Below are 27,075 nucleotides of genomic sequence, written 5' to 3'. Positions count from 1 at the left end.
ATGAGCTGCTCCTGCATCACCTTTTCAAAAATTTAGTGGCTTGAGGAACAAACAAATACTTGGATCTATTTTTAGCGTTGCCCTTCATCTTTCTTTGTAAATGCATTTCAAACCTGGCAAAAGATCCCGAGCAGATTGCTGACAGTCTTTTTCTGTATCTCATTAGCGTCGCCAAACCAGCAGATGATGCAGAAGGTTAAACACCCTCAGTCGGAGCGCAGGACCGTGATGCAGGTCAGGCAATGAGGCACAGTTGCTGGCAGAGACGCTCATCTCAACTTCATCCAAAGAAAACATGAACTAATCCCTTAACCTTAATCCATCTGACACTAAGGTGATGTTGAGTTTACTGTTTTTTTATGACTTTATGCAGCTGAGAGACGCACTGAGAGTGAGAACAGTATTAAAATGGATCAGATATAAATACAGCTGAATTCTACTTATAGCATGGTCAGTTGGTCAGAAGTCACGATCCACTTCAAACAATGCTGCTCATCTTTGCATCATGTATCACAGCGGCAGAAATAGAAGCAGCTTTTATTCCAGAGATGGACTCTCAGGCAGGTGAAGCAGGTCAGATAACAACATGCCGGACGCAAGAGGAGCGCCGGGTGAGCCGAGCTGGTCAGTGTCGGCTTCAGATGACAGAGATGTTACAGGAGGAGGAACTGACAGGAGAGGGAAGACACTGATTTCACATTCTACATACTGCTGTTAATGAAAGTCACATTAATTACACTGTGACAGCCGCTGCAGCCAACGAGCCAATCAGACTGCTTGATCTGCAGCAGCTCTGTCCTGAGCAGGAGTCGAATTAGCCAAACACCAAACACCTGTGAGCTCTTGTACAAGCAGCCTGGTTGTGAAGGCAGCAAAGTGAGTTGTGACCTCAGACAGATCGTTCTTTAAGCTGCATTGATTGATAATCCTGATAGTGTTGATGCTCAGAATAAGACTCGGCATCAGCTGTGACTACATTAGGTATCGATCGCGTCAAGCCTCGACATTTTTACAGAAATAGCAAATGCAAAACCTTCAGTGTGAAATAATTTTGGAATTTAGATTAATTCCACCTAAAAATCCAGTTTACATCAGTAACACATGCCTACCATGAGAAAGACGAGAAGTGTTAAATATATTTGTACATTAAATATCAAGAACCAACATTTAAAAACAAATGAGCAGAAAAGCAAAGTCGCGCCTCGACTTGCTGAGGATAATTTGCTGTTCCAGACATTAGATCTGTTATCAGTTTCATGTTTTTACTGCCTATCACCAAATCGCAGTCTGAATGAGCTCATGCAGGTAAATATTAGCAGCCAGACGAAACACCTCTCACTGTCTTCGTGTTTGTGTTGGTGACACAAAGATGTGGGTGTGTCAGCAAACTGCTGATATGCATGATCCTGCACGCAGCTCCGGGAGTCTCGTTGTCTGACGTCGAGTTCTAGATGTTTTCTGGCTCCTCAGACTCTCTTCTGTCTTATGACGCTCTTATTTTTAACATTTCTTTTGGGCTTATTGTTGAAATTCTTAATTGTAATTGCTCTTATCTTATCTGTATTTCCTCTTATCATTGCTGCTTTTCTCGCTCTGTGAGGCACTTTGAGCCACATGTTTGTGTGAAAGGTGCTATATAAATAAAGTTGGGTTGAGGCAAGTTGAATTGAGTTATGGCCTGGAGGACATTGGTAGCGATTAGCCAACTGAAGCATATCTCACCTCACCTGAACTTAATCCTGAGTTTAACTTTAGAGGACAGTTCCAGCCTAACTACTTGTGGGCCAATGGACATAAAAACATATTAACTCACTGTTGTGTCCTGTGAGTGTTTCTCTGTAACATAATGTCCCTGCAACAACCTCACCTGCACTTCCAAACATTAGAGAACATTTGTGTTCCTCCTCCTCCTCCTCCTCCTCCTCCTCCTCCGCCTCCCAATCAACTCCTCTTGTTGATGACAATTGTAGGAACAGCAGTTTCACTCTTCAGTTCAAGTTTTTTTTATATACAGAATCATTATGTATGTATGTTCTGAAGGTTTTCCATCTTCAGAGTTGGTTATTAAACGTAGAGAACTACAGAGTCCAGGAGCAAAGTGTGGAGGAGGCAGCATTCATATAAACAATGGTCCACAACCCTGAAGTCTGTAGCCTCTAGAAGCGTTTTCCTACCTGTTAATCTGCTTTGAGAATAAAACATTCAGCCCGACCTTCAGTTCCTTCACTAAAAGAGAGCCTGTCATCGATCCAAAGACCCGAGTATTTGAAGGATGCTACTCTTTCAACTGAGTCCCCTCCTACGGTCTGAATGCTAACATCAGCTGAGATTTGGGAGCGAGCTCTGGAAAAGATCGTGAATTTGGTTTTCTTTGCATTAAGAACCAACGTTGGACCTTCCAATGAGGCCTGCAGCTGATCAAACCTGACACAAATGAAATGATATGCAGAGAATTCCTGAAGCCATCAAAACTAATCTAATCAAAAGAACCATCGAGGTGTGATCTGTCTCCCTCTATCAGCCAGCAGACAGAGAAGCATCACAGGGACGTAATTCAAGTGTCAGTCCTGAAAAGGTCTAACCAGCCAGAATAACTGAGGATACCTGTGCAGGTGTTCGGAGAAGTGACGTTGCTGAATGACATGAATTCTTTGACCTGTTTCACACACAGCTGCTGTCTTCTTGATTCCAGCTCCAGTTATCATGCAACTACATGCCGCCCTTTCAAAATAAAAGCAGCATGAGGCGAGAATCACAACATTCATATGATTGTCTGATAGGACTTCACAGCTGACGGAGACAGCAGCTGTCTAACTGTGGCTGACAGCTCAGGGTGTTATGAAGAGAAATGTTTGTGCATTTCAACTTTCCACAAAATGAAAAGAAATTGCAGTTTTTGGCCACGAATCTAATTAACAGTATGTTATAATTTGCAAAACATGTACTGCAGGAGACATGTACTTATTAATACCTTAGCCCTCACCAGAAACACGCCCGTATAGGTCGTCTCTGCGAGCTGGTTGTTATCGACCGTATGTGAGGTTACTGTGATGCATAAGCAAACTGCAACTGATAACAAAGATGTTTTGGGAACTTCAGGTCCTGGAGGAACACCAGTGAGCACCAGCGGCAGGTGTTCGAGCTCCAGTAGAAGCCGTTCAATGAACTGCCACCTCCAAAAAGTTGAGGACAAGCTGATCCTGGTCTCTGCTGAACTTCAGGAGGGTTGTCCCCGCCGTGCTCAGACTGCAACAGCTCTGCGTGTCCTTAGTTCCCGTGTCAGCAAGCCCCGAGAGTTAAGAGTTAAAACTTTCCATCAGTCCTGCACTTTCAACTTTCTGAGGTGTGTATCCCTCTTTAACCCTCAGACTGACACACCTGAGGACACACACACACACACCCCGACACACACACACACACACACACACACACACACACACACACATAGACAGTGGCAGTGTGCCACCTCGGGCTCAGCTGGTCTTGAAATAGCCAGGCGTCCGTGGCCACGCTGTAATCTGACTGATGTTTGACTGATGCTGCAGCTTGTGTAAATATCCTGACAGCAGTGAGAGCAGCTCACACTGCAGGAAATAGAGCAGCAGTCACTTCGGTCCAGCACAGGAGGACAACAAAAGGTCAAAAGACTCATGTTATCGGGCAGGAGCAGCATCAGAAATTAACGGAGCAAATCTCAGAATGCCCCTAAAACAGTGATTGAGAGGTAAAACTTGCTTGTTCATTAAATTTCTATTTTTGTCTCCAGCACAGAAACTCACAAAGAGCGCTGCTGTTTACACAACACTGTGTTTCCGATACCTCGCAGAGGGCACGCAGTCCTGCTGCCCTGCAGTGAAGTGGCTGCTGTGGTCGACTCCTCATTAAATATCTCCAACTGCTACCCAAGAAAACAAGCCAAATCACGAGCGTCACCAACACCACCTCCACAAATCCTTTGACGGGTTAGCTAATGGTGTTAGCAGTGAATGCTAGCCAGCTAACGTTAATGTTACAACCTACAGTGCTGTGTCACGATACGTCTTATCTCACAATAATGCACAAGTTCAGAGGTCATAAGTGTGAGTGAAGCAACTGTCAATCCATTTATTTCAATCCATTTATCATGAAATACTGTTCCAGTGATGTATCACATATCTGAGTAATTAAAAGTGCTGTTTCCTCACAACTTATGTCCAGCTTTGTTCGCTTTATGTTGGACAGCTTTAAAATGAGGATCAGATGTTTGAAAATCTTACAGTTTGTCTGTGTTAGCGACTGCACTGCTGAGAGGACACACATCGTGTCATTCTGCTGTCCAGTCGCTGTAAAGGTGGACTCACCTGCTGGGTTGCGAGTGATTTGTGTGTTTTCAAGTCAATGAGTTGCCAGAATTGTCAAACTCATTTATCACACAGGTGGCGATGAGAACGAGGCCGAGGTGAGTCACCTGCTTCGCGTGTCAACCTTTGGCTGAATGAAGCAGGTTCTGATGTAAGAGGCGGCGGCTGTGTGAAATGCCCACTTTTCTTAACTAACATGCTGCTGTCAGGTGAACAGTTCAAGAGGACGAAGCCGTTCACAGCTGACATCAGACGAAATGTGAGCGGGACCCAACTTTACTCACTTTTTTAAAAACTGCAAGAGATTACAAACTATCAGGTATCAAATTTAATCAAACTCTGGTCTTGTGAGAAAAATAAATGTTGAAATGAAGCTTCGGTGATGAGGAGAGATTTCATCCGACTGTCCATCCACATGAATGATTTCCCATTGGAGTCATTACATCACACACTCTGCTCTTTCACACACACTCACGCCTCGTGTGGTGTTTTACTTCAGTGATCAGTGACCTCTGCTGGTAAAATCTTTTGTCCTGTGTTGCTGTGCAAAAATTAAATTAATGAAAGAAGTTAAATGACGTCGCCTCTGTATCACTTTAAGCTTATTAATAACATGTTGGAACAGACAGATAATGGAACCTATGATGAGCATTCAGCTGATCAGGTCTTATCTTTGTGTGGGAAAGCTCTGAGATTTAGCATTTGTTCTAGATTTTAAGTTCTATTCATTTAAATCGAACCTTGCAAACGTAAAACTGTGCTGGAATCAGCCTTTTGTCTAACAACAGGAAGAACCTCCTGCTTTCATTTCTGCTGAACGTCTCTGTTGGCTGGATTCATTCTGGATTTATTAAATTTGACTTCGACTAACATGTTGCAGTTCTAGCCCTTTTCCAGCAGAGGGCAGCAGAGACTCATCGAATTCAGGATTAAACCAGCGCAGCTGCTGGGTCATTTCAACCAGGGCTGGACCACATGAGACGAGGAGGGACCAGAGCAGCAGATGATGATTCATTGATGATCTTCAGAGAGCAGGAGCGGATCTGGAGTCTGCAAGTTCTTCAAATGTTCAAAAGTCAAATGGACAAATAATTATTGTTATTGGTCTTTAGGGTCAGTCCCTGAAATGTTATCTTCTATCAAATGAGTCATCAGTGATGTGCAGTGTTTTTTTCTTTTGAAGCACTGCAGCACAAACGCTCTTCACCACAGTCAGTAATCACCACCGAAGAGTGTTCATGGTGCTCTGACTGACTGAAAGACGCTTTAGGCTCCAGAACATTCATAAATTTCTAAAGAGAAAACTTTCTACAAAGTCAGAATGTTTCAGTCTCATATGACACAAAACTTCAAAATGAGTTAGACTGAAAGCAAAACATGACACCTCTGTGTCTGCTAGAAGACAGCAGGCGCTGAAGACGCGAAGGCAAAGTGGGCGACAGAATCACACGAAAGCAGCTCGGGAGGCTCTTTGCAGCTCAGTGGAAGCCTGCATTTGTTTGGCAGCGTGCATGAAGGTGTGTGCCCACAATGAGCAAAGAGAGGAAAAATGAAGACGGTCGAGAAAAGCTGAGGAATAAAAGCTGAGTGGAACTGAAGCGGCGAGCTGCCAGACCCTCGCTGTGCCTGAGTCCTCACAGGCAGACAGCCAGCGTCCAACATGGGGGGTCTTAGTGTCCGAATCTATGGAGGATCTGACCCATGCTGCTCCCTGCTGTGTGTGTGAGTGAGTGTGTGTGTGTGTGTGTGTGTGTGTGTGTGTGTGTGAGTGTGTGTGTGTGTGAGTGAGTGTGTGTGTGTGTGTGTGTGTGTGTGAGTGTGTGTGTGTGTGTGTGTGTGTGTGTGTGTGTGTGTGTGTGTGTGAGTGTGTGTGTGTGTGTGTGTGTGTGTGTGTGTGTGTGTGTGTGTGTGTGTGTTGTAAAGGACAATCAAGCCACCGTGGAGATGTGAAGTGGGAGAGGTGATTATGATGTGGGTCCTGGAGTCCTGGATGTGAAAAGCCTCTAATAATGGACATAATAACAGACGATCTGCCCGATTCCTTTTTTCTAGTTTTGCTCACCAGTCCAGCAGATCGTCTCAACGACAGCATAAATACTAATGTGGAAGATGATTCAGACAGACAAATAGTGTGTGGTACACTCTCTGCAAAATGCACATCTTTGACAATTAAAGGAAAAGCTTTAATAAATGAGAGGAGAAACACAGGAGGTGCAGATGTTTCCACACAGAGCAGAAAAGCCCACTGGATGGTTTGATTATGCAGATGATGTAAATCATAAACCACGGAGCTGCAGCGCTCAGCTCTCAGCCCAGTAACACCTCAGGAGGGAATATTTCTCACAGGCTTGCCGGATCTCTGCCAAGGAGCACTTAAGCTGGCACTTAATGTTCATGTTTCCTGTAATTTGTGACCTAACTGTCCGCCCCTTCGCAATGGGAGATCTATCACAGAGTGTGGGGTCGACTCACGCATGCTGGTGGTCTGCTCGCCTGCACGTTGTCCTTAAAGGAAAGTTATCATCATCGCTCACTAGCCTCTGCTGTATTAATTTAAGAACAGGTTGGTTGCAGATGACATCACGTCAATCTTTTGTTGTGAGGTGAACTGCAGATGGAGGGCAGGAAGCAATTTTCTGTACAGGAAGCACGATAACACGCACTCTAAATGCAGATGTTTTGGGGTCCTTTACAGAGAGAACACAGAAGCTTTTATTGAGTACCAAGTGTTGTTGTTCATAAGGGTGAAAAATGATAGAAATTTAGTGAAAACGCTGGAAAAAATGTCTTGTTAACTGTCTGAGGTTTGGAGGAGCCGAGTGGGATAATGGTGGAAATGCTGTAACATTAGCTTTTGTTTGAAATCTATGGTGAGAGATTTAAAGTAATGACTACAAGCAATACCACCAACACCTGTTAATTCAGCGTTTCACATAACACAGCTGAAGGTGAACATACCCTGTCTTGTTTCGCAAAGATCCACGTCTTTCATGGTGTTTCAGCTGACCTTTGCCATTGGTTAACCGAGCAAACAACCGGAACGTAAATGTCGTAAATTCAGCACCACAGCGCTGAAGGTTTGCTGCTAATCTGGATCACTTTCAAATGAAGTGAAAAACCAGTGAACAGCAAGGACTAAGTGTTTGTGGAGCAGGTGCCAAAGTCAGCTTTATGAGGCCAGTGTGACGTGGGACTTAGCATGTTAGCATATTAGCATGTTAGCATGAATGAATTGATGAATGTATGATCGCCATGTCTAACCAAACAAAATAAAAAGCTCTGCAGGCTCACACTTTAGTTCTTTAGAATAGTGTATGTGTGAACGTGTGTGTGTGTGTGTGTGTGTGTGCGTGTGTGTGTGTGTGTGTGTGTCAGTGCCAACAAGTACACAGGGTCATACAACCCCTTTTAACAAATTGCAGGCTACACTATACATTCTGCCAAATAGCCACAGATCTTACTTCAACACACACACACACACACACACACACACACACACACACTGCACTTGGGTTGTTGACATGGCAACCACTGAGAGGTGTCCAGGCTCTCCAGATTCCCGTTTCCTCCCTCTTTTTCTGTCCTTGGGAATCACTCCACCACAAAGTTAGATGTTCTATTTTTAAAGCCGAGCCTGTTCGCTGACTGGAATACTGAGTGGACTCAAACCAGGATGAGAGTCACTGTGTCTCAGACAAAAACCACAGAGATGCTCCCAGACCTCACAGGCACCATGTGATCCTCCAGGGACCAGCTCCTCTAAGGTTTTTATCTAAATGTCAGGCACGCTGCTCCACCCACCATCCCAGAGAGCTGCTCTCCTCCACCCTTTGGCCAAAAAGGATCCAAATTCTCCAGACAGACTCAGCTCTTCTCTGGTTTTCCAGAACGTCAGAGACACTGCCAACATCTTCTGATGCTGAACCACCAGCGCTGGAATTATGGCGCTGTTAAGAACTTACTGCTGGAAACGGTGCCGTCCCAGCGAAGCTCTGCTGCTGCCTCCAATATGTTTAGTCGCTCTGACCTCCCACTGCAGAGGTGGGTGCTTCCTCTCAAGGTTACAGGTGTAGAGGCACACACGACTGACTCGTGTGGGACAAGCCTTTCTTTTCTCAGAGGCTGTAAGAAAATTTGAGGGGTTTGTTTCCATTTCACAGAGCAGCAAACTGCAGCCACAGATCAGGGGAAGAACCCCGTGAGGAAACATGCAGCTGCAGCGTTCAAGGTGAAGCAATGACAGCAGACTTTAGCTCTTCAGTTCATTTTCATCTCTGCTCTTAAAACTATGGTGCAACACTGCGTCAGAGCTCATAGATCAATGAAGTGGACAACGACACGAACGCTGAGAAAAAATGAGTCCATGTGAGGCGGAGAGAGAGAAAGAGTTAAGAAACAGGAAGAGGGGACGTCAGGCGACTCGAACGACTCATCCATAATTTATGACTTCATGAGACGGAGCAGTGAAACATCTGAAATGTGGCTACGCCTGAAAGCTTCGCCTGAAGGGTCATCAGACCGGATCCAGTTCGGTTCGTCACAAAATCAGAGAAATCCTCACAGAATGCAGAACTTTTCCTCAAATTACTCAGGATTTCCTCTTTGAATGTTTCTGACAGAACTTTTTCATGAAGAGATATCAGAGATGTTTAGCATGTCGTGCTAAACCTTAATATTACCAAGAAGTTGTTGCCTCTGTTAATTCTATGAATCTACATGTATGTGATAATGTGTGACGTACATGGCAAGTGGAAAAACATTTCTTTGTTTCAAGTATTTTGTTTTTATTGTAGAATTACAGAAACGGTGTTAAAATATCTGTAAAAAATATAAAAAAGGCTAACTGACACAAACAGTTACACAAAGTTTACAGAAAATATTAGTCACATGAATAATAAAACACTCAACATACAGCATCTATTCACCTACTGATCAATACGATGGCGATCGATGGATTGTTTTTCTGTTAGTCATCACATGACACAGTTTACACGGCTTCAGCTTCATCTGATTCAACGTTTCTAGAAAGAAAAACAAACTACAGCAAACTTCATATGAAATAAAACATCCCAAAGCTAAATGAGCTCGTTAACACAAACTGTCATCTGATTGGTCCTTCGTCGTTCTCTCCACTGTCACTTTACTTCAGCAGATTGTCAGCGTATCAATCGGTCTGATTACAGTTCAGATTGCCGGGTTTTAATTATCAGCGTTGTAAATTAGATGCCAGGGAACCATTTGTACGAGATTCATAAGAACAAAGTGTTTTATTTTATGACCCAATACTCAATGATATTTGAAAATGTGATTATCTCATACTTCTGCAGCTCAAAGTTGAAATAAAATGAGAACTAGCATTAACGATGAGCTGCCTGATGACATCTTTATGCAGACTGTGAGCTCACGGCATCAAAAATGAGCTTCACCTTTCTGTCATCGTTTCCCATCAGCCTTCAAAGAACTTGACGAAGAAGGAGCAGACGGAGTGCCACCCCTCGCTGCAGTAACTCTGCACCGGCTCCATGTCGTTCACCACTCCCTCCTCCTCAAACCCAGTCCTCTCCTCCCTCTTCTTCTTCTCCTCTTCCTCCTCCTCCTCCTTCTTCTTCCTCCTCTCTGCCTTCCCTCCGTCTGAGCTCTTGCTGGCCGTCGCTCCCTTCTTCTTCCCTCCCTTCCTCTCCTCCTCCCCGCTGCGATGGGCGAGCTTCATGTGGGCCTCGGTGGGAGCCTTCTTGCAGGTTTTGGCCTTCAGGACTTTCTCTCCTTCACAGGCGTTCTGCCTCTTCTTCAGCTTCCCCACCAGCTGCTTCCAGTACTGGCTGGATTTCACCCCGTAGGCCTGGCAGAGGTCTGGTTTACCTGCATAACGACACCAATACCTGCAGGAGAGGAGGAGGAGCAGAAATGGGAAGAGGAAGGAGTTTGACAAAGACAAGAGTGAAGCTGCAGCTTTAATGAGATCATGAGCTCTACTCTTTAAAAGGCTTTCAGACAAACCGCTGAGGTACGGAGCCGATAGCAGGGCCGATGTGTTTGATGCACTTTAGGATTGACTAACACACCTGTTCTCTAATGTAATCAGCCCTCTAATCACAAAAAGTAGGACCGAGGGTAAAAATATTCCTCTTCTTTTTACTTTAGTGACAAAACTGTGTTAAAATCTGCATGTGATCGAGTAAAAAGAAGCTCCTTCGATTGGAAACTTAACATGAGAGATAAACCCGTTCCATGGCGTTCAAAACATTCAGGGAAACGATGGAAACTGGAAACTCCAGGTAACTGTACCTGGAGTTTGGTTTGTGTGTCAATGCTGGTCTCACCTCTGCTGGTCTGCTGTTTCCGTGCTGCAGTTCACCAGCAGGCTCACCAGACCTTCACCGGACGTCTGCCAGACGCAGCGATGGCCCTCCTTGGTGGTCAGCTCTCCAGAGCCAGGCACCGAGCGGTTTCGAGCTCTCTTGGCCGGTTGGGGTGTCGGCGGAGGCTGGCGGGGTTTGTCGGGTTTCCCCTGACCGGGCTGCCGCTTCGCCTCGCTGAGGACAGGGAGGCAGAGGAGGAGGAGGAAGATGAAGCTGCACTGCAGGACACTCATGGTGGCTGGGAAAAAAAGAAAATCTGAGAGTCAGTTTATTTTCTGGAGCGTCTGAACACAACACTGATGTTCAGCAGGTGAAATCTGACCATGTTCACCGTCTCAGATTTTCCAATAATCATGGGATCAACAGAGACATTAGAATTCATTCAGGGGGGATATCTGGACCAGATTTCATGGCACTGAATTCAGTATTTGTTGAGACGTTTCCCTCAAAAAGTGTCCTCTAATGTCTGTACAAGAGGCTGATAGATCTCGACTTTTAGTTTCACAAACTGTTAAAGAGTAAACAGCTAAAGGCTTACAGTAAATGTTGGGAATGGAGCGACTGAGATTGACCTGGACTGCCTGAATTATCCTGCTGCAGAGTCTTTTATCAGAGCCTCTTTGTCTGAGGAATGCCTTTCAAACCCACATCTCATGACGTCACCGGCGAAACTTTTCTGACCGAGAAATTCCCTCAGAGCCGCAGAGGACGTGATGCAGCTGTTCTGCAGGCTGAATGATGTTCTCTGTCACATGTTAACTGGAAAGAATTGGATATATTGACTGTACTGGTTCAGCATTATTGATCTTTAAGTAGCTTGGACTCTCTTCAGTATCTCAGAGGGTCAGAGAGGCACAACACGAGTGTTAAATGTTAAAAATGGACAATGGACCCAGAGAGGGGGTGTTGGTCTCTGTCAGCGGCTTATTGAAAACCAGCCGAGCGTCAAAAACAGTCCCCCAAGAAGAGTCCAGACCGGACATGTAGCTATCAAACCAGGAGGGGGGGGGGGATTACAGCTGAGCTCACACCTCATAATCTGTCACTCTTTTATTTCTCTTTTAGAAAAACTTTTTTGTTTTTATGAGAGAAAAACAAGTACATGATGCAAATAAAGAGGAAATAAAGCCGAGGACAGAGCAGTAATTTAATACGTTGTTGCCTGAATAAACATTTTGAACTGAAAAATAAAAACACAAACAAAAATGGACTCCTGACTTGAGAGAAGTCGAATCTCTTCGTTCTGCCTGCAGTCTGTTTGTCAGCTCCGTTGTTGTGAGTTTAGTTTAATTAACTGCGCTTGCACTCTAAACATATGGAGTCTGTATTAATGAGAGTGAGCCTGTGCCCTCCGGTCAGCCCGGAGACACTGAACGCACCGTTAATGATGTGATACAGTGACAACAACAACACCGTAATTAATCCCATTAATAATAATTCAGCAAAATGAAATCTAAAGTGCACTCTGTTCCAGAGCGTCGAGGTGTTTCAGCTGATGAAGTGTTCTCCGAGCAAATGATGAGTGGGATTTCTAATCAGGCACTTTAGCACAATTATTTGCTTTTTTTTGTTTGTTTTTTCGCTGTCACAGTGGGGACCAACACACACACTTGTACTGTGAAATGTAAGACAACAAGCCAGAAAAACAACCAGAAACACGTTTGTATTGTCTGACTACGACTCACCGAACATCTACTGCTGGCAGTGACCTCTAGTGGCTGAAGTCATTAAGACGGGGGCAAAGGAGGAAGTCAGGTGACGTAGTGTAAAGAGCAAGAAATTATGGAGGAAGGTGGGGCGGATGAACAGGTCAACGCCAAAAGTCAGCGTTGGTTAATTTTAACTTAGGTGAAGCACTGAAGTTGCTGAGTACGTAACAGTAATACAGTTATTTGAACCCAAAACATGATGGTTTCCCAAAGCTAAACAAGTAGTTTTTGGGACTAAACCTGAACAACGTTAACGTGACGATGACGTGTTGAGGACAAAAGATGTGATGCCTGAAAAGACGACATCATTTTCTCTGGAGTTGGTGGAGACTAAACCAGAGCGAAGAGGAGAGCCGGTTTGGAAATTGGGTTTCACAACACTGAACAATTGATATCACAAATGAAAGCCCTCAAAAGAAGGAGGTGTGCTCTGAAGTGTGACCGACACAGTGCCAGTTGAGCTGGGACAGCAGGTCTTCAGCTCCAAAATACCTCTCGTACCATTGCAGTGTGCAGTTATTCTCCCTGTTTCAGGAGGCGAACGGACACCTGACAGCTGCAGATGAGTGATCGTGGTATAAAGATGATAATCCACTCTGGCCTGTGCTGTTATAAACAAACCACACAGAGGGAGGCCATCAGCATCTACGCCGTGCTTCATCCTTCCATTCAGGGCAGGTGAAGTCCAGCACGACTGTCTTTTCTAGTCATTCTGACGACATCACAGGAAACGCTGCGGACATAACCAGTGGTGGCTTTGATTTCCAGCCTGGTGGAAACTGCTGGAACCAGTTTATTTCTGACAATAGTTACCAGAAGACGTAAGCAAGCGCTTCCTGATGTGCCGACGCCGCAAAGCTGTGACTGAGTGAAATTCTGACAGGAGAAGGTCGACGGAGCTAAGAAAGTTTGATAAATGAGGGAACGAATATTGGAGAACCTCAACATATTATAATAGTAATATTCCGCACTGCTCGTAGAGTGTTGACTCGCCGTCTGCCTGCAAAGTGGTACCTGTCTGATAGGTGTGAGCCTAATGTATGTCAACATTCACGTTAGCAGTAAATTATTTTGGGAAATAAACAGTATAACTATCAGTGAAATAAATCTATGGATTATGAATAAAATCATCCTCAAGCCTCAAGTTAAATTCCTTATTTCCACGTGGTCCAGAGCGGCTCTTTGTGTCAGTCGAACAGGAAGATTGTCTGTAGGTAACGTTTCATTTTCGAGCAGAGAGTAAACAGAATTTTGGAATATTTACATGTTTTTCACTGATTTTAAATGCAAACATTTTGTGTTTAACTGAGCCTGAAGGGATTCCACGTTCAGTACAACAAAGATGTCCTCAGCTGAGCTGGAGGTCGACACTGAGAAACAACAACAAGCTGCGTCCATGAAAAGAGGAGAGTGCACACCTGAACTGTGCAGCTGTTACCTGCCTGTTCACCTAAAGACACAGAGATATTTCACTTTCTACACGTAGAGCAGTGTTTCCCCTTTTTCTTCTTTAAATTTGCTACATTGTGATTTTTTTAATTTTATTTTACAATATTCTGGATTTTCTCTCACAGTAGGAATAAAAACACACAGACGCAGCAGATTACACGGATCTCTTCTGGCAGTAAAAGCCTCCACTGCAGCTTTTGAGCAGGAGTTTGTGGGACATGAAAAACAAAGAGGAGCTGCACCAAAACAAAAATAATCCCCCTTCCAAGCACACCCCCACCCCTCCAAACACAGCCCTCATCAATAAGTCATGCCAAAACAACTGCTATGTCTTCATCATCTGCTTCTGCGCTCTAACATTTGCTCTGACGGCTCGAGGAAGAAGCAGAGAGGAAGAGGAGTTGAGAGTTTGTTGTTCAGTGTGAGCAGAGGCCCGGTGTTCTTACCATGTGACGCTCCACGGCTCGCAGTCGCTGTGAGAGTGTGGGGGCCACGAACACTCGGATAAAAGAGGGGGGACGACGAGGATAAAGGAGGAGGAGGAGGAGGGAGGGGGCCAGAAGAAGAACTGCCCACCCAAAACTGAGACCACCTCCCACATTCAGCCCCCCTGATAAAACGTGTGTGAGGAGAAGACAATGGACACGCTCGCCAAAGGTCGCTCTCTGAGCGACGCCGACGGCACCTCGAGGGTCCTGGTGCTTCAGTGACGTTCAGCTCGCGAACAAAACACTTCTCTGTTCATCCCTGGAAGGATTCTCATGTTTTCATGTTCATGATGCAGCTGCAGAGTTTGGTTTTCAGCGCTGCAGGTGCAAAGGCACCAAACTTTTACTGTATTTTGAAATAAACAGCACAAAACCAAAAGCAAATATCATGATGAGCTGGATTTATAATGCACTGATTTACTCTTCAGGGCAAAAACAGCAGGTATTGATTCCTTTTGTCCTCTGTGTTTGACATCAGCTCTTTTGTGCAGTTTTGTGTTGTCTGCGGCTCCTTGGTTGAAGCTCCACGATGACGAAGTATTGGCTCAAAAGTTTCTGTACATCTACAGTTACCATAGCTGTTGTTTAAGTAGCATTTCAGTGAGTATTTGGCTATAAAGCAGCTCTGATTTAAACGATGAAATGAAAGAGTCTTCATGTATAAAGACTGAAGAATGACAGTGCAGGGAAGCTGAAGCTGACTGTTCCCCTGAACCTGAACGCCACATGACCTCCTGCAGAGCCGTGGCCTTTACACCACAAATCTGCAGCTGGTTTTAGAATGAGAGATAAGAAATACAGAAGAGCTGCTCATCTGCATGTAGCCCCAAAATAATCCATGATGCATGACGTCTGACATGAAACGCACAGCTCACAAACTCTCTTTTCTGTATTTCTATTGGCCCGCTCTCTTTCTGTCTCTCCCTCTGTCGCTGTATTGATAACAGTTAGTAACTCGGCCCTCAGCGAGATGAATGAGGAGAATCTCCTCTGTCCTCCAAGACAAAGACTCGTGCAGAAATCTGGGTCACAGCTTAACCCCCCGCCGACACCCTGTCATCGCCGCCTAGCTCCTTCTCATTCACCTCAGGGGCTGGTGGAGATCCGAGGACGGCTCTTTCCACGCACACGCTGCCAAGAATCTGCTTGGCGAGAGGAGGATGCTCTGAAAAACAAGCCAACAAGTGCAAGCGTGTTGTTCCGCCCAGTCTGGGCAAATCAGGAACAAATATGTCACCTTGTTTTCAGCTCTGAGTGCACTTTGCTCTGAAGGCAGGACGGAGCTGTGAGGAGCATCAGATCAGCGGAGTCAGAGGAAACGTGTGCAAACGAGGGAGATCTTTTCCATCAGCTTAATTTCTGTGTGCCTGTTTTTACACCAAAGAAAGTTTCCTGCTTCTCAAACATGTTTGTCTTTCACACTCATATGATTTTACGCTCTGCAGTGGAAGAACAGAACCTTTATTTAGTACAATTAGGAGCATTACCAAACAAAAATACTCAATTACCCACCCCACACCCACAAAACTCAATGCTGGAACCGACCCTTTACCCACAGTTATCTCAAAATGAATTCTGGAGGACATAAAAGGAACGAAGACTAAAAGGCGTTTAGCTGCTTCAGTTTCAGACCGCTGGCTCGCTGTCATGGCCGACTGTTCTGTTCAAGTGTTCCAGCATTAAAGTGCTTTTCCAACCATCACAAGAACACCAGACATCTCAGCAACAACTTGTAGCTTGGTCACATTTAACATTCATGACACATGACGAGACGTATGATTATGCATCGTTACACTCTGACATCACAGAAAAGCCTGCGTAACGCTGTGCTGAGTTCAGACCAAAGGTTTCAGCGTTTAGACCATTATCTGAGACTACAGAGTGTTATTTTTAAGTCTCTTCCATGAACTGAAATGTTGGGAGACAACTGACTGACTGACTGACTGACTGACTGACTGCCTGACGCTGCACAGGACGCCTCACCTGCTTACACCTTTCATGAGTTATTGAGAAATTAGCTTCTGAATCCAAACTGTCTGATCTAAACTGATAAATATCCTTCCTGAGAAATGACAACACACTTTTCTTACTTTCATTATTTTGAAAATCTCTGCAGCCACATTGATAATCTCGTGATCATTGATTTCTAATGTGAAACCTAAATGTAGATTTAAGCAGAAAGACACACAGTGACAGTTGTGATGTTTTGAGGAGGAAACCGCTTTCCTGCTCTTGTGTGTGTGTTTGTTCCTGAGCTTTTGTGCACATTAGGAAGTGTGTGTGACAGTGTGTGTCCTTGTGCTTGCCACAGGGGACGGTTCACAGGAGAACAGGCAGCAGCTGGGACTCTGTTGCCTCCTACTGGTGCTTTCTGGAAACAAACTCACGAGAGCTGATTAGAAAAGAAACAGCTCGTCTGTAACTGTTGGAGGAAACAGTCTGATGTTCAAACACTAGCTGACATTTCAGTGTTTCAAGCAACTTCAGACTTTATTCTTTGCAAACACATTTATTCAGGCCATAATAATCCCTGCATGAAAATCATAACTATCTACAGTAGCAGCAGTGCACAGTCCATGAATAACAGCAGTATTCCTGCACATCAGTGATGCAGATGCAGATTGATTGTTTCATACCTGCTGCAGCGTTTGTTCTGTTTCCTGCAGGCTTGATTTCAACGCCTGCTACTAACTTTGTCTCTTCTCTGGAGAAGAAAATGTGTGTGTGTGTGTGTGTGTGTGTGTGTGTGTGTGTGTGTGTGATGAGCTGATGATGACTCTGGGTCCTTGACAGCAAACAGAGGCATAGACTTTCTTCTTCTCAGCGGTCGTTGAGAGGCGGCCGCAATCAGCGCTCCATCGTCACCGTCACCTCCTCTGCTGTGATTACTGCGGTGATTATGACACCAAACCACAACCTTGAGTGTGTGTGTGTGTGTGTGTGTGTGTGTGTGTGTGTATTATAGAGACAAAAGAGCAATAGATAGAAGGTGTAATGGCCAGAGATTGGACGAGCCTGAAGAAGAGTTGTCTGTCATTGAAAAACCGTTTAAAGCTGAGAGGGCTGCTCTCTGCCGGCGTGCTCAAACCGCCAATGATGTGGAGGATGTCACATGTCTCAGCTGGACTGTGAGCTGGAGACGGTCCAATTCATCTCATGCTTCTTCTCTGTCTTTCTTTTGAAAAAGATGTCCATACGCTGCTCTTTTGTCTCAGCAATTTCTATTTTTTATTGTAGTGGCAGGTAATCCAGGAAGCGGCATGAGCTTCATGCAGGGCGGTGAGAAGGACAATCATGGTGGTCAGAGCTTCACTCCGATTACGTTGGATTAAACTGATCTAAACTTGATTAAATTAAGTTGAAAAATAAGTGTTTTCGGCATCTACGTTGCACATAAATGTTGCATCAAAAGCATTTTATTGACAGTCTGGTGCTTCAGTGATGCAGCAGCGTTTTGTTAAACGATACTGAAGAACATACAAAGACGTTTCTGTGTGTTTTGCATGATCAGGACGTCCACTCATAGAAGACAGACTCATGCAAGAGGTCTAAAACTGTTAAGTAGTTTCTGCTCTTCTGTGTGTAAATGTATGAAAAGAGGCTGATAAAATCTCAGTAACATAAACACAGAAACGCATTCACAAAAACATGAAAGGCTCAGAGATCACATGTGACGCTCTTCTCCTTCAGGACCTGATGGGTTGTTTCTATGACAACTGTCTGACTAACCCTCATCGCTGCCTCACCAGTCTCAGACGAACTGGATCACTGCGCTAAATTAGCACAGCAAGGTTAAATCCAGGTGCTGAGAGATTACAGACGTCCCAAGAAACAAACCTGCAGCCACATTTTCTCAGGTGTGTGTCGGTCAGTTAGACGACTTTCAAACAAAGCTGTCGATACAGAAAACTTTATCAGCCACAGATGTTGATCTTCTACATGTTGTGAAGTTCTGATGCATCCACGACATCTGAGCATGAGCTGTTTCACGTCGTGCCACGTGGGAGATAGGAATCAAAACCAGGCATGGACGGACACGTTCGCTCATGCAGATGTTTCTTTAATTAAACTTCTGCTCTGCTTGGAGCAACGCTGCAAATGAATGGATCAGATGATGCTTTGTGGCTGTTAGGAAGCAGCAGGTGACACAAAGAGAATATTAACAAGAGTTAACAAAGAGCATGATGAATGAAGCCTGTGATGCCTGAAAATTGAATTTCCTTAAAGTTTAATAAAAGCACAGAAGTTTTAATCCTTCCTCATTTGATCTGAGGCAGCTGTGACATTCAAACCACCTGAGCTGCTTTCTGCCTGATTAGCTGAGCATCGTGTCAACAGCTGTCAACAACACTGAGGAGGAAACGGCACCTTCTAAATGCTAAAGCTGAAGGTGTGTGTGCCTGTGAGCCAGTCAAAATGAGAACATTTAACCAGCAGGTTTGGGTGAGAAGGTGTGAGGCCGTCATCTTTCAGCCCAGAGGCAGCTGCACAGCTGACGTCCAGAACGCAAAGTAGTGAGAAAACAAAAGCACACACATGAAAACATTAGCATGGACGCAAGTGATAGCATCACTGAAGCTCAAAGGAACATGGAGCAAACTTTGTTAACCACTGACATTATGAGAACCTGATGTTAAAAGCAAAAAAAAAAACTGCTCAACTTACCAATAATTTTTGTGAAAGCATGTAAAAAAAAAAAAAAAAGAAGCAGATTCAAAGCAAAATCTTCCATTTCCAACAACACAGAATCGTACAAAATAAAGCATCTGCTTGTACTTTTACTGAAATGTCTTTTTCCATCTTTAGGTAGTGACCTCTAGTGGCTGTAGTAATTATGGCGGGAGCAAAGGAGGAAGTCAGGTGATGTAGTATAAAGAGCAAGAGTCCACATATGGAGGAAGGTGGGCTGGATTTTAACACAAAACATGAACTTTTCTTAAACTTTACCACATAGTTTTGGTGCCAAAACATAAGAAAACTGTTCCAACATGAGGATGAAGGTCGCTGGCTAGCAGTCGACCTATTCAGCCGCTGAGGTGTGAGGACGTGTTGACTTTTTACCTCCTGCTGTCTGCTCACCTTCTTCCTTCCTCTTCAGAAACAATCAGATGCGTGTGTGGACAGAATGCAGAGCGGAGGACGCAGACGGACACCAGGTTTAAATGCAGGGGATCGCCTGATCGTTCATTACCTCGTGGAGCCTGATGCAGAATGCATCCTAACACCAGCTGTTTCCATGACGCTCAGTGAAGAAGAAAAGGAATGGAGGGAGACGCGTGTGTGTTTGTAGGCGTGTGTGTGTCGAGCTGGAAACAGAAGGAGGAGAAAGTGTGTGTTCTGTGGACTGTGACGCCTGGTCACTTCGTCTAGGAGGCCATCATGGAGCTGTGAAATCTCAACATAGCAAACATTATTGAATGTCACTGCAGAGCTTAAACACAGGATGGGACTGACTTCATCACCAGATGGAGGTTTGATGTTGACCTCCACACGTGATGAAGCCGTGTCAGTATGTTCTCCTCTCAGGGTGGAGTGGACTGTCTCACAGGACGTGGGCTGTTTCTATCAGCTGACCATCGGCTGCCTGTTTCTGTAGCTTCACCGTGTTTTAGCCTTAATTGCTAAAATTGGCCTCAAAATGTGAAAAAAAAACCAAACAAACAAAAAAAGTCTTCCAGACATAAACTGTGGGTTCGATCACTGGTTTCACTGGTTCAAATCCGTCTTTTTTCAGCTGAAGGACACAGTAAAGATCACGTTCCCTCCTCGGAGAAGACAAAACGAACAAAACAAAAATAAAAAACAGATTCATTCATTTTTTTATTTCCCCTGCATTCAGTGTGCATAATTTAGTGCCATCTAGTGGTGAGTTTGCAGATTGCAATCACCTGAATACCCTCACCTGGCATGAAACATGAAAGCCGTTCTCTAGAGTCAGCGCTGCTTTGTCCATTCTGGGCTACCGTAGAAACATGGCGGTGCAACATGGCGGACTCTGTAGATACAGTGAGCTCATTCTAAGGTATCGAAAACGCAACGATTCTCATTTTCAGGCAACAATTCATCAATGAAAATACACTTAATGAGCCTTAAATTCCATTTCTGCCACTCACACACTGAACCTTTAAAGTTTTTAATTTATGTAATATATAAATAAATATGAATTAAGAGGAGAAAACACTAATTTAAACAAATTCATCACAAACATCAACACAAGTCAGCAGTAAAAATGCTGAAATAGAGTTTTAAAATAAAGAAATCGCACACAAATTACTTCTAAATCTCACTGATATACTTCTCAATCAGCCGCCTCCGGGCTGATTCTGCGACCTCGCTGGGTGTTGGATGTGAACTGTAACGTAAACTTTAAGCGTGTTTTTTTTTTCTATCGTATCTCGCTTTGCTGAAGTGCGTGAACAGGATACAGTAAAGGAACGATCAGCGTTGCCTCAGGTTGCATCAGGCGTTGGATCAAATGGTGTGAAGCGTTAGAATCACCTCAATAAAAAAAAACATCCCAACAGGCTTCACGTGACAACCAGTGAGAGCGCTGCAGGGCGGACTCACAGAGGAACACGCAGACGGCCGCTGTGTGTGTGTGTGTGTGTGTGTGTGTGTGTGTGTGTGTGTGTGTGTGTGTGTGTGCTTTATGAATCAGACAGAAACCTTTTCATCCTGTCCTCATTTTAATAATTATCTTTGTTGGAGTTGAAGAGTGGTGCAAGTGTGCTTGTTAATATACAGATGTGTGTGTGTGTGTGTGTGTGTGTGTGTGTGTGTGTGTGTTAGCACAGTAATTGCCTCATGGGATGTGAGCGCAGTCATGAATGTGGTTGAAATACCGCCGAGCCTCTGGAACAGCACACGTCCTACAGCTACAGTCATGACATTTAGTTTTCTGTCCTGTTCACAGACAGACAGGGACAATCTGAGGACGCGCTGACCTTCATGTCACATAGAAAGTGTCTCTGCAGACACAAAGAAAGAAGGAAAGAGTGAAGACAGAGAGAAAAAGATTTCATTCAGGTGCAAAGGAGATGAGCCTCACATCTCTACACATCCAGCATCGAGTAATGGTGTCATTTAAGCAGAATAACGTCTGCGTACCTTCATCTTTATGTACGTCTACTCACTCTGTCCTGTTTTTAAAGGACGGGTCAAGTATGTAAGTGAACATGTTCTGGATTCTTCCTCTGGCCGTCGGGTGATTTCGGGCTGCAGAGTATATTGTGACACAGTTCTGATGAAAACACTCAACTGTGTTTGTGTTTACTGTGATGGATGTTATGCTCCGGGGTTGTTTGAGGAAAACTGTTTATCTCCTGACTGTGAACCTGAAATTGCAGCTTTATTATTAGAAAAAATTCTCCTGACCTGTAAGTGAATATTGTGGACTCCCCGGCCAAAAAGCCTCCTGACAATTGGGCTAATTTCAATGCAGTTGTCTTGTTGTGGAAGCATAAAAACTAGTTACAGAAGTAAAACAGATGTGAGAGAAGGTGAAGAGTAAACAATGCTGCAGCAGTCAGGTAACAACAGAGTGTGCTTTGAGCTAATGCTAACCTCAGCATGTTAGCATGTCCAGTATGTAATATCATGCTAGCATGTTGATGTGTAGCAGGTATATGTTTTAAATGTTAGCATGCACATGTTAGCAATAAACACAAAGTCCAGGTAAGGCCTGGTTCAGAATGCACTATTTCTCTGTCCTCGGCGATGGTCGCCGTGTCAGAAACTCTTGCCCAGACGACACATATGAGCCCGATCGATCGTGGCACACCTTCTATCAAAGTCAATTCAATTTGTCCTCAAGGAACCTTTTCAATCTGCACCACCTTTCATGCAATCTGTTCATTAGTTGCTGAGGTGTTTCAGTCTGGACCAAAGTGCCGGACTGGCTGTCAGACCTGCAGCCACACGGCTCACACGGCCCTAAATTAAGTTTTCCCTCTCACAGATTCTGTGCACCTTCGTTTTCAGACAGTGTGACTGATGACCACACCGACACCACATCAGGTCAATCAACAGACTCTCGGTCAGGGTTGATGTGGTGTTTCTCTGTGCCACAGGTGAAATGTGTCTCTGCCCTGAGCTTCAGATTCACACAATCAGCCATTTTTAAATCTTTTTTTTTTTTTTTTTTTTTGTCAGGGTCTTACCTGACTCACTATCACACTCTGAGTCTCTGCCCTCTTGTCACACCACACATCGTCTGCTGTCTTTGCAGACTCCCCCACAGATCCTCGCCTGACCTGTCACCTGCTCACACACCTGTTCCCTATACATCATTAGTCTGAGGGAATATATACCTGCCAGCCTGCCCTTGGTCACACTGTGGACTGTGTCTGTAGATTGTCAGTCTTTTCCCGTCTGTCTCTGCCTTCTTTTGTCATCTCTCACTGTTGACTGATTATTATCTGGTGATTTAACCAAGTAGAGGTTACGGTTTTCTGCATTTCTGCTTGGTTAAGTGGGGAAATGGGCTTCTGGTCAATGTGATATGTTTCCTGTGTGAAAAGCACACATACAGCCCATCCGCCCACCAGCCCGTCCGCCCACCAGCCCGACCTCCACGCCTCAGTACAGCAAAGTTAGCGTCACAGGTTTAACGTACAGTCCACTCTCTCTGAGCCACAGCCTAAAACGACAGCACTCATCCCTCTCAGCCACAAACACTGTGATGAGTCTGAGCAGATGAACCTGCAGAAGACACCTGTGGGGTTCAGGGTGTCGTCCCCTCTGCGGCCCCCGGGGGCCTCCACTCCGTTTCAACTCCACTGCCGACCGAAGATGAAAGGAGCGAGCAGAGTGGATGAAAATAAAAAACACGAGAAGAAAACCCAGAATCCCTCTGTTTCATTTGCTGTTGTTTAATCATCGAGCACAGCTGAGAGGTTCCTGACCGTCGGGCTCCTTCCAGGTTTCCTCTTAATTAATCAGAAGCTACTCAGAATAACATTACCAGGATACAAAACTACAGCAAACTGGGGGTTCAGTTGAAAAGCAGAGGGACAATCTGATGCTGTTCAGGTCGCAGACTGCAGGAAAAATAATAATTAACTCATTAAACTGATGTAACATGTAACACGCCTGCATTCAGAGCTCTGATCTTTGACCTTCTTATCTTCAATTTCACCAAATGTTAAACCAGATTAAATTACTCTAGTGGTTTTAATAGTCCTGTCAGAACTGTGTTTCCAGGTTTTTTATGTTCTATATTAAATGTTATGAAGTGTTTGGCGCTCTACAAACAATTATCACTTAAATAAGAGTCATAAAACACTTTCTGCTTCGCTGCAATGCAAACAGCTTTAACGTTGTCTCAGAGGGCTGCTGTGCTTCTCAGACCTGCCTGATGACTGGACCCATTCTTGGCCTACTTTCCTCAGAGGTCTGTAATGAAGCACGTATTAAACAGCTTATCGGCTGTTATTGTTCTCTGCATTAATATTAAAACTCTGCTTTCACACTAATTCCTTATTAATGACTTTAATTTTCTCAAGACCAAATCCAGAAACACCAGGCGAGCGGTGAGCTAATGGGGCAGCTGAGAGCGAGACGAAATATGAATCCCAGCCTCGATGTGTGAAATGTTTTCGATGTGCAGCAAATCTTCACAACAACTTCAACAGACCTTTCATAAATTAAGAAGCTTCAGCAGATAAACTGATAAATATAAACTGCTTTTACCATTTAATCACCATTAACAGTTCAAATGATTTTCTTCCAGGAAACTGTGAAATTCAATTTGATAGTTGTTCAAAATGGCCCATCTGTCAGTAACAGATAACATTTAGTCACCTTTATTTTGGGGAAACTTTACATTTAAGCCTGCTTGAAAACACCTGACAGCTGGAAACTTACTACCAGAACGACTGCATTGATGAACTCTGCTGAAAGAAAAGTCCAGAGGAAGAGAGAGTGCAGAGAATAATGTGAATTTGGTCAAACAGGATCCTGCAGCAGACGTCCCTCAGCGCTGGATCGTCCCTGGATGCAACAGGACAACAGAGATACACTGTAAAATGGAAATCGCAGTAAACATCACTGGGATACTCTTTAGTTTCATCGACCGGGATGAATTGATTCAATGACGTTTGCTCCAGAAATCAGACGACGAGTCTTTTGATGAACAGTTCTCATTTGAAATACATGCAGTTTAGACTTAAGAGCAAAAAAAGAAGCTCAAATCTGCCGTTTTCCAACCCCCCAAACACTCGACCTTCACTGGACGCCTCCTTCAGAGGAACACAGCTCGATGTCTCTCCATTTCAAAGACTTTTTCATGAAAGATGCCATATTTTACATGTATACACAGTGCAGAAATGGAACTGCGAACACAAAATTAATCAGAACAATCACAGAAACAAATCAATAAGTTCTGATGCTGGTATTTTATCTGAATCTGAGGATAAACAGACGAGTGTCACATTGTTGTGGGGAATAAAGTCCTTATAGTCGTCCATTATTTCAAATGAATCAAAACATTGTGAAGTTTGATTACAGTTTAACTGAAGGTTATGCTTTTACTTTGAAAACAACACAGTCTAACTTCCTGTTTGGTTATGGCCGTCAGTCAGATGCTTCCTGGTGGACTTGTCCTGGTATCAGAGCATCGCTCTCGAGCCTCGCCACCGAGGTGAACGGCGTGATCGTTTCCAGGGAGATCTCGGGGTCGTCCTCCAGCTGGACGGTGGCAGGAAGCAGCAGCAGCCTGTTGTGGCTCTGCGAACCGTTGGAGACGATGGTCTCCTCGTCAAACTGCGCGCTCATGTCGTCCAGGTGGTCGGAGCCGACGGTGATGGTGCGAGGGTGCTGCTGCGGCTGCACGGGGACCAGCGCCTCCTTGTGGAGCGTCGTGTCGTGGTGGTAGGAAACAAGCTCGTCGCTGAAGTTCACCGCTTCCACCGCGTTGTTTGAGCAGATGTGGTTGCAGCCCAGAATGGTGGCGAAGGCCCGGCGGAAGTCTGCGTTGAATGCGTAAATGACCGGGTTGAGCGAGGAGTTGGCCCAGCCGAACCACACGAAGACGGTGAATGTGGCGTCGCTGACGCACGGCGGGTCACAGAATGGGACGGTGCAGTTCAGGACGAAGAACGGCAGCCAGCAGAAGACAAACACCCCCATGATGATGGACAGAGTCTTCAGCACTTTGGTTTCCTTCTTAAACGAAGACTTCAATGAGGCTTCGTCGTTGGGTCTGTGCTGCTGATGCTGGTTCCGGTTCGCACCGTGGCCTTGATTCTGTGCCTGCTCCGCTGCCCTCTCCAAAGACGTGATCCGACGGATTTGGGTCTGAGCGATCCTGTAGATGCGGGTGTAGGTAGCGATCATGATCACCACCGGGATGTAGAAGCTGATGAAGGAGGAGGAGATGGCGTAGGTTTTGTTCAGGTTGGCGACGCAGCTCTTGGTGACGGTGCTGGTGTTGAAGTTGCGGCTGTCGGTGAAGTTCCTGCCGCTGGAGGCCATCACCTCCACCACCTCCTCCTCCTCCTCCCCGGCCTGGTGCCAGTTGAGCTGCACTGGGATGAAGGAGATCAGGATGGACAGCGTCCACGCCACCCCGATCATGACAAACGCCACCCGGTGAGTCATCTTCCGCTCATACTTGAAGGGGCTGGCGATGGCCCAGTAGCGGTCCACACTGATTATGCACAGGTTCAAGATGGAGGCCGTGGAGCACATGATGTCAAAGGCGATCCAGACCCCGCAAAACCGCCCAAACAGCCACGTGCCAGTCACCTCTGTGATGGCCTCCCAGGGCATCACCAGCACGGCCACGAACAGGTCAGACACGGCCAGAGAGATGACGAAGAAGTTGGTGACCTTGGAGCGCAGGTGGCGGAACCTGACCACGGCGGCGCACACCAGCGTGTTCCCGAGCAGCGTGGACACGATGAGCAGGAAGAGGACGCAGCCGACGAGGACGCGCAGCCCGCCGCTCCCTCCGCCGCTCCCGCCGCCCTCCTCCTCGTCCTCCTCCTCCTCCTCGCCGCCCGTCCCGTCCAGTTCGGACAGAACTTGGGTGAAATTACTCCACGTCGTGTAGTTTTCCATGTTTTCCACAGAAGCAGTGAAACAGGCGATTAATATCCACGTGTCAAACTGCTCCTCTTCTCTCCAGCCGCTCCTGACGCACAAAGCATCCTCTGATCTGTCGTCAGTAAAAATCCTCTGTGATGTTTGTCTTTTAACAATGAGATCTGTCCTCCGGACAGCCAGTATGTCCTCAGGCTGTAACAGTGATAAGCTTGAACAAATGGAGGAATTTGAAATGAGCAGTGAGAATAATAAATCCTGTCGATCCGGTGTCTCCGCGGGGGGAAAAGGTCTCCGTCCCTGTCTTTTGTCCCCGTATGACTCGAAGTGGACTCACCTCTCCGGTGTGACGCGCTCAGGCTCTCAGTCAGGTGGAAGCCGCTGCGGGGCTCGTTACCTCCTCAGCACAGGTAATAGATTACTGTCATGTAATGGCGTGTTGAGCGTTTCAGCGTTGGACAAAAAAAAAAAAAAAAAACGACCCAAAATGAAAAGTTGGTGTCTGGATCTTGAGTCCCTGCAGAAAAGCGTTTTTCACGCGTCGTTGCTCTCGTGCGTTTGTGTGAGACATAAACAAGCTACTTAAAAAGAAGAATTGAAAAAAAAAAAAAAAAGAAAGAAAGAAGAGATATTATTTTTACTCTTGTGATCATAATGGCACCGAGTTGGCAACTGAATCCAAAACGTT

The 27,075-nt window shown here is 45.2% G+C and overlaps 2 protein-coding genes across 2 annotated transcripts; both read right to left on the bottom strand.

Annotated features, from left to right (window-relative positions):
* Window positions 1-9,099: 9,099 nt before the first annotated feature.
* Window positions 9,100-14,345, bottom strand: fgfbp3 (fibroblast growth factor binding protein 3). The gene is made up of 3 exons (XM_076743221.1): window positions 14,304-14,345; window positions 10,661-10,937; window positions 9,100-10,219 (listed from the first exon to the last, which is right to left on the bottom strand). The coding sequence occupies exons 2-3, from the start codon at window positions 10,930-10,932 to the stop codon at window positions 9,787-9,789; spliced, it is 705 nt and encodes a 234-aa protein (XP_076599336.1). The 5' UTR covers window positions 10,933-10,937; window positions 14,304-14,345; the 3' UTR covers window positions 9,100-9,786.
* Window positions 14,346-24,379: 10,034 nt separating this feature from the next.
* Window positions 24,380-26,129, bottom strand: LOC143328360 (D(1C) dopamine receptor-like). The gene has a single exon (XM_076743449.1). The coding sequence runs from the start codon at window positions 26,112-26,114 to the stop codon at window positions 24,918-24,920; it is 1,197 nt and encodes a 398-aa protein (XP_076599564.1). The 5' UTR covers window positions 26,115-26,129; the 3' UTR covers window positions 24,380-24,917.
* Between the last annotated feature and the right edge of the window lie 946 nt (window positions 26,130-27,075).

Source organism: Chaetodon auriga, chromosome 11 (genome assembly GCF_051107435.1).
Source record: "Chaetodon auriga isolate fChaAug3 chromosome 11, fChaAug3.hap1, whole genome shotgun sequence".
NCBI lineage: Eukaryota > Metazoa > Chordata > Actinopteri > Chaetodontiformes > Chaetodontidae > Chaetodon > Chaetodon auriga.
Note: the sequence above shows the minus strand (reverse complement) of the source record. Positions and strands in the feature narration are given on the sequence as shown.

Bases quoted from the DNA above. Each gene is read 5' to 3' on its own strand.
- fgfbp3 (XM_076743221.1), bottom strand. From the start codon at position 10,932: ATGAGTGTCCTGCAGTGCAGCTTCATCTTCCTCCTCCTCCTCTGCCTC. The intron at 10,220-10,660 runs GTGAGACCAGCA...CCTCTCCTGCAG, and splicing joins GAAACAGCAGACCAGCAGAG to GTATTGGTGTCGTTATGCAG.
- LOC143328360 (XM_076743449.1), bottom strand. From the start codon at position 26,114: ATGCCCTGGGAGGCCATCACAGAGGTGACTGGCACGTGGCTGTTTGGG.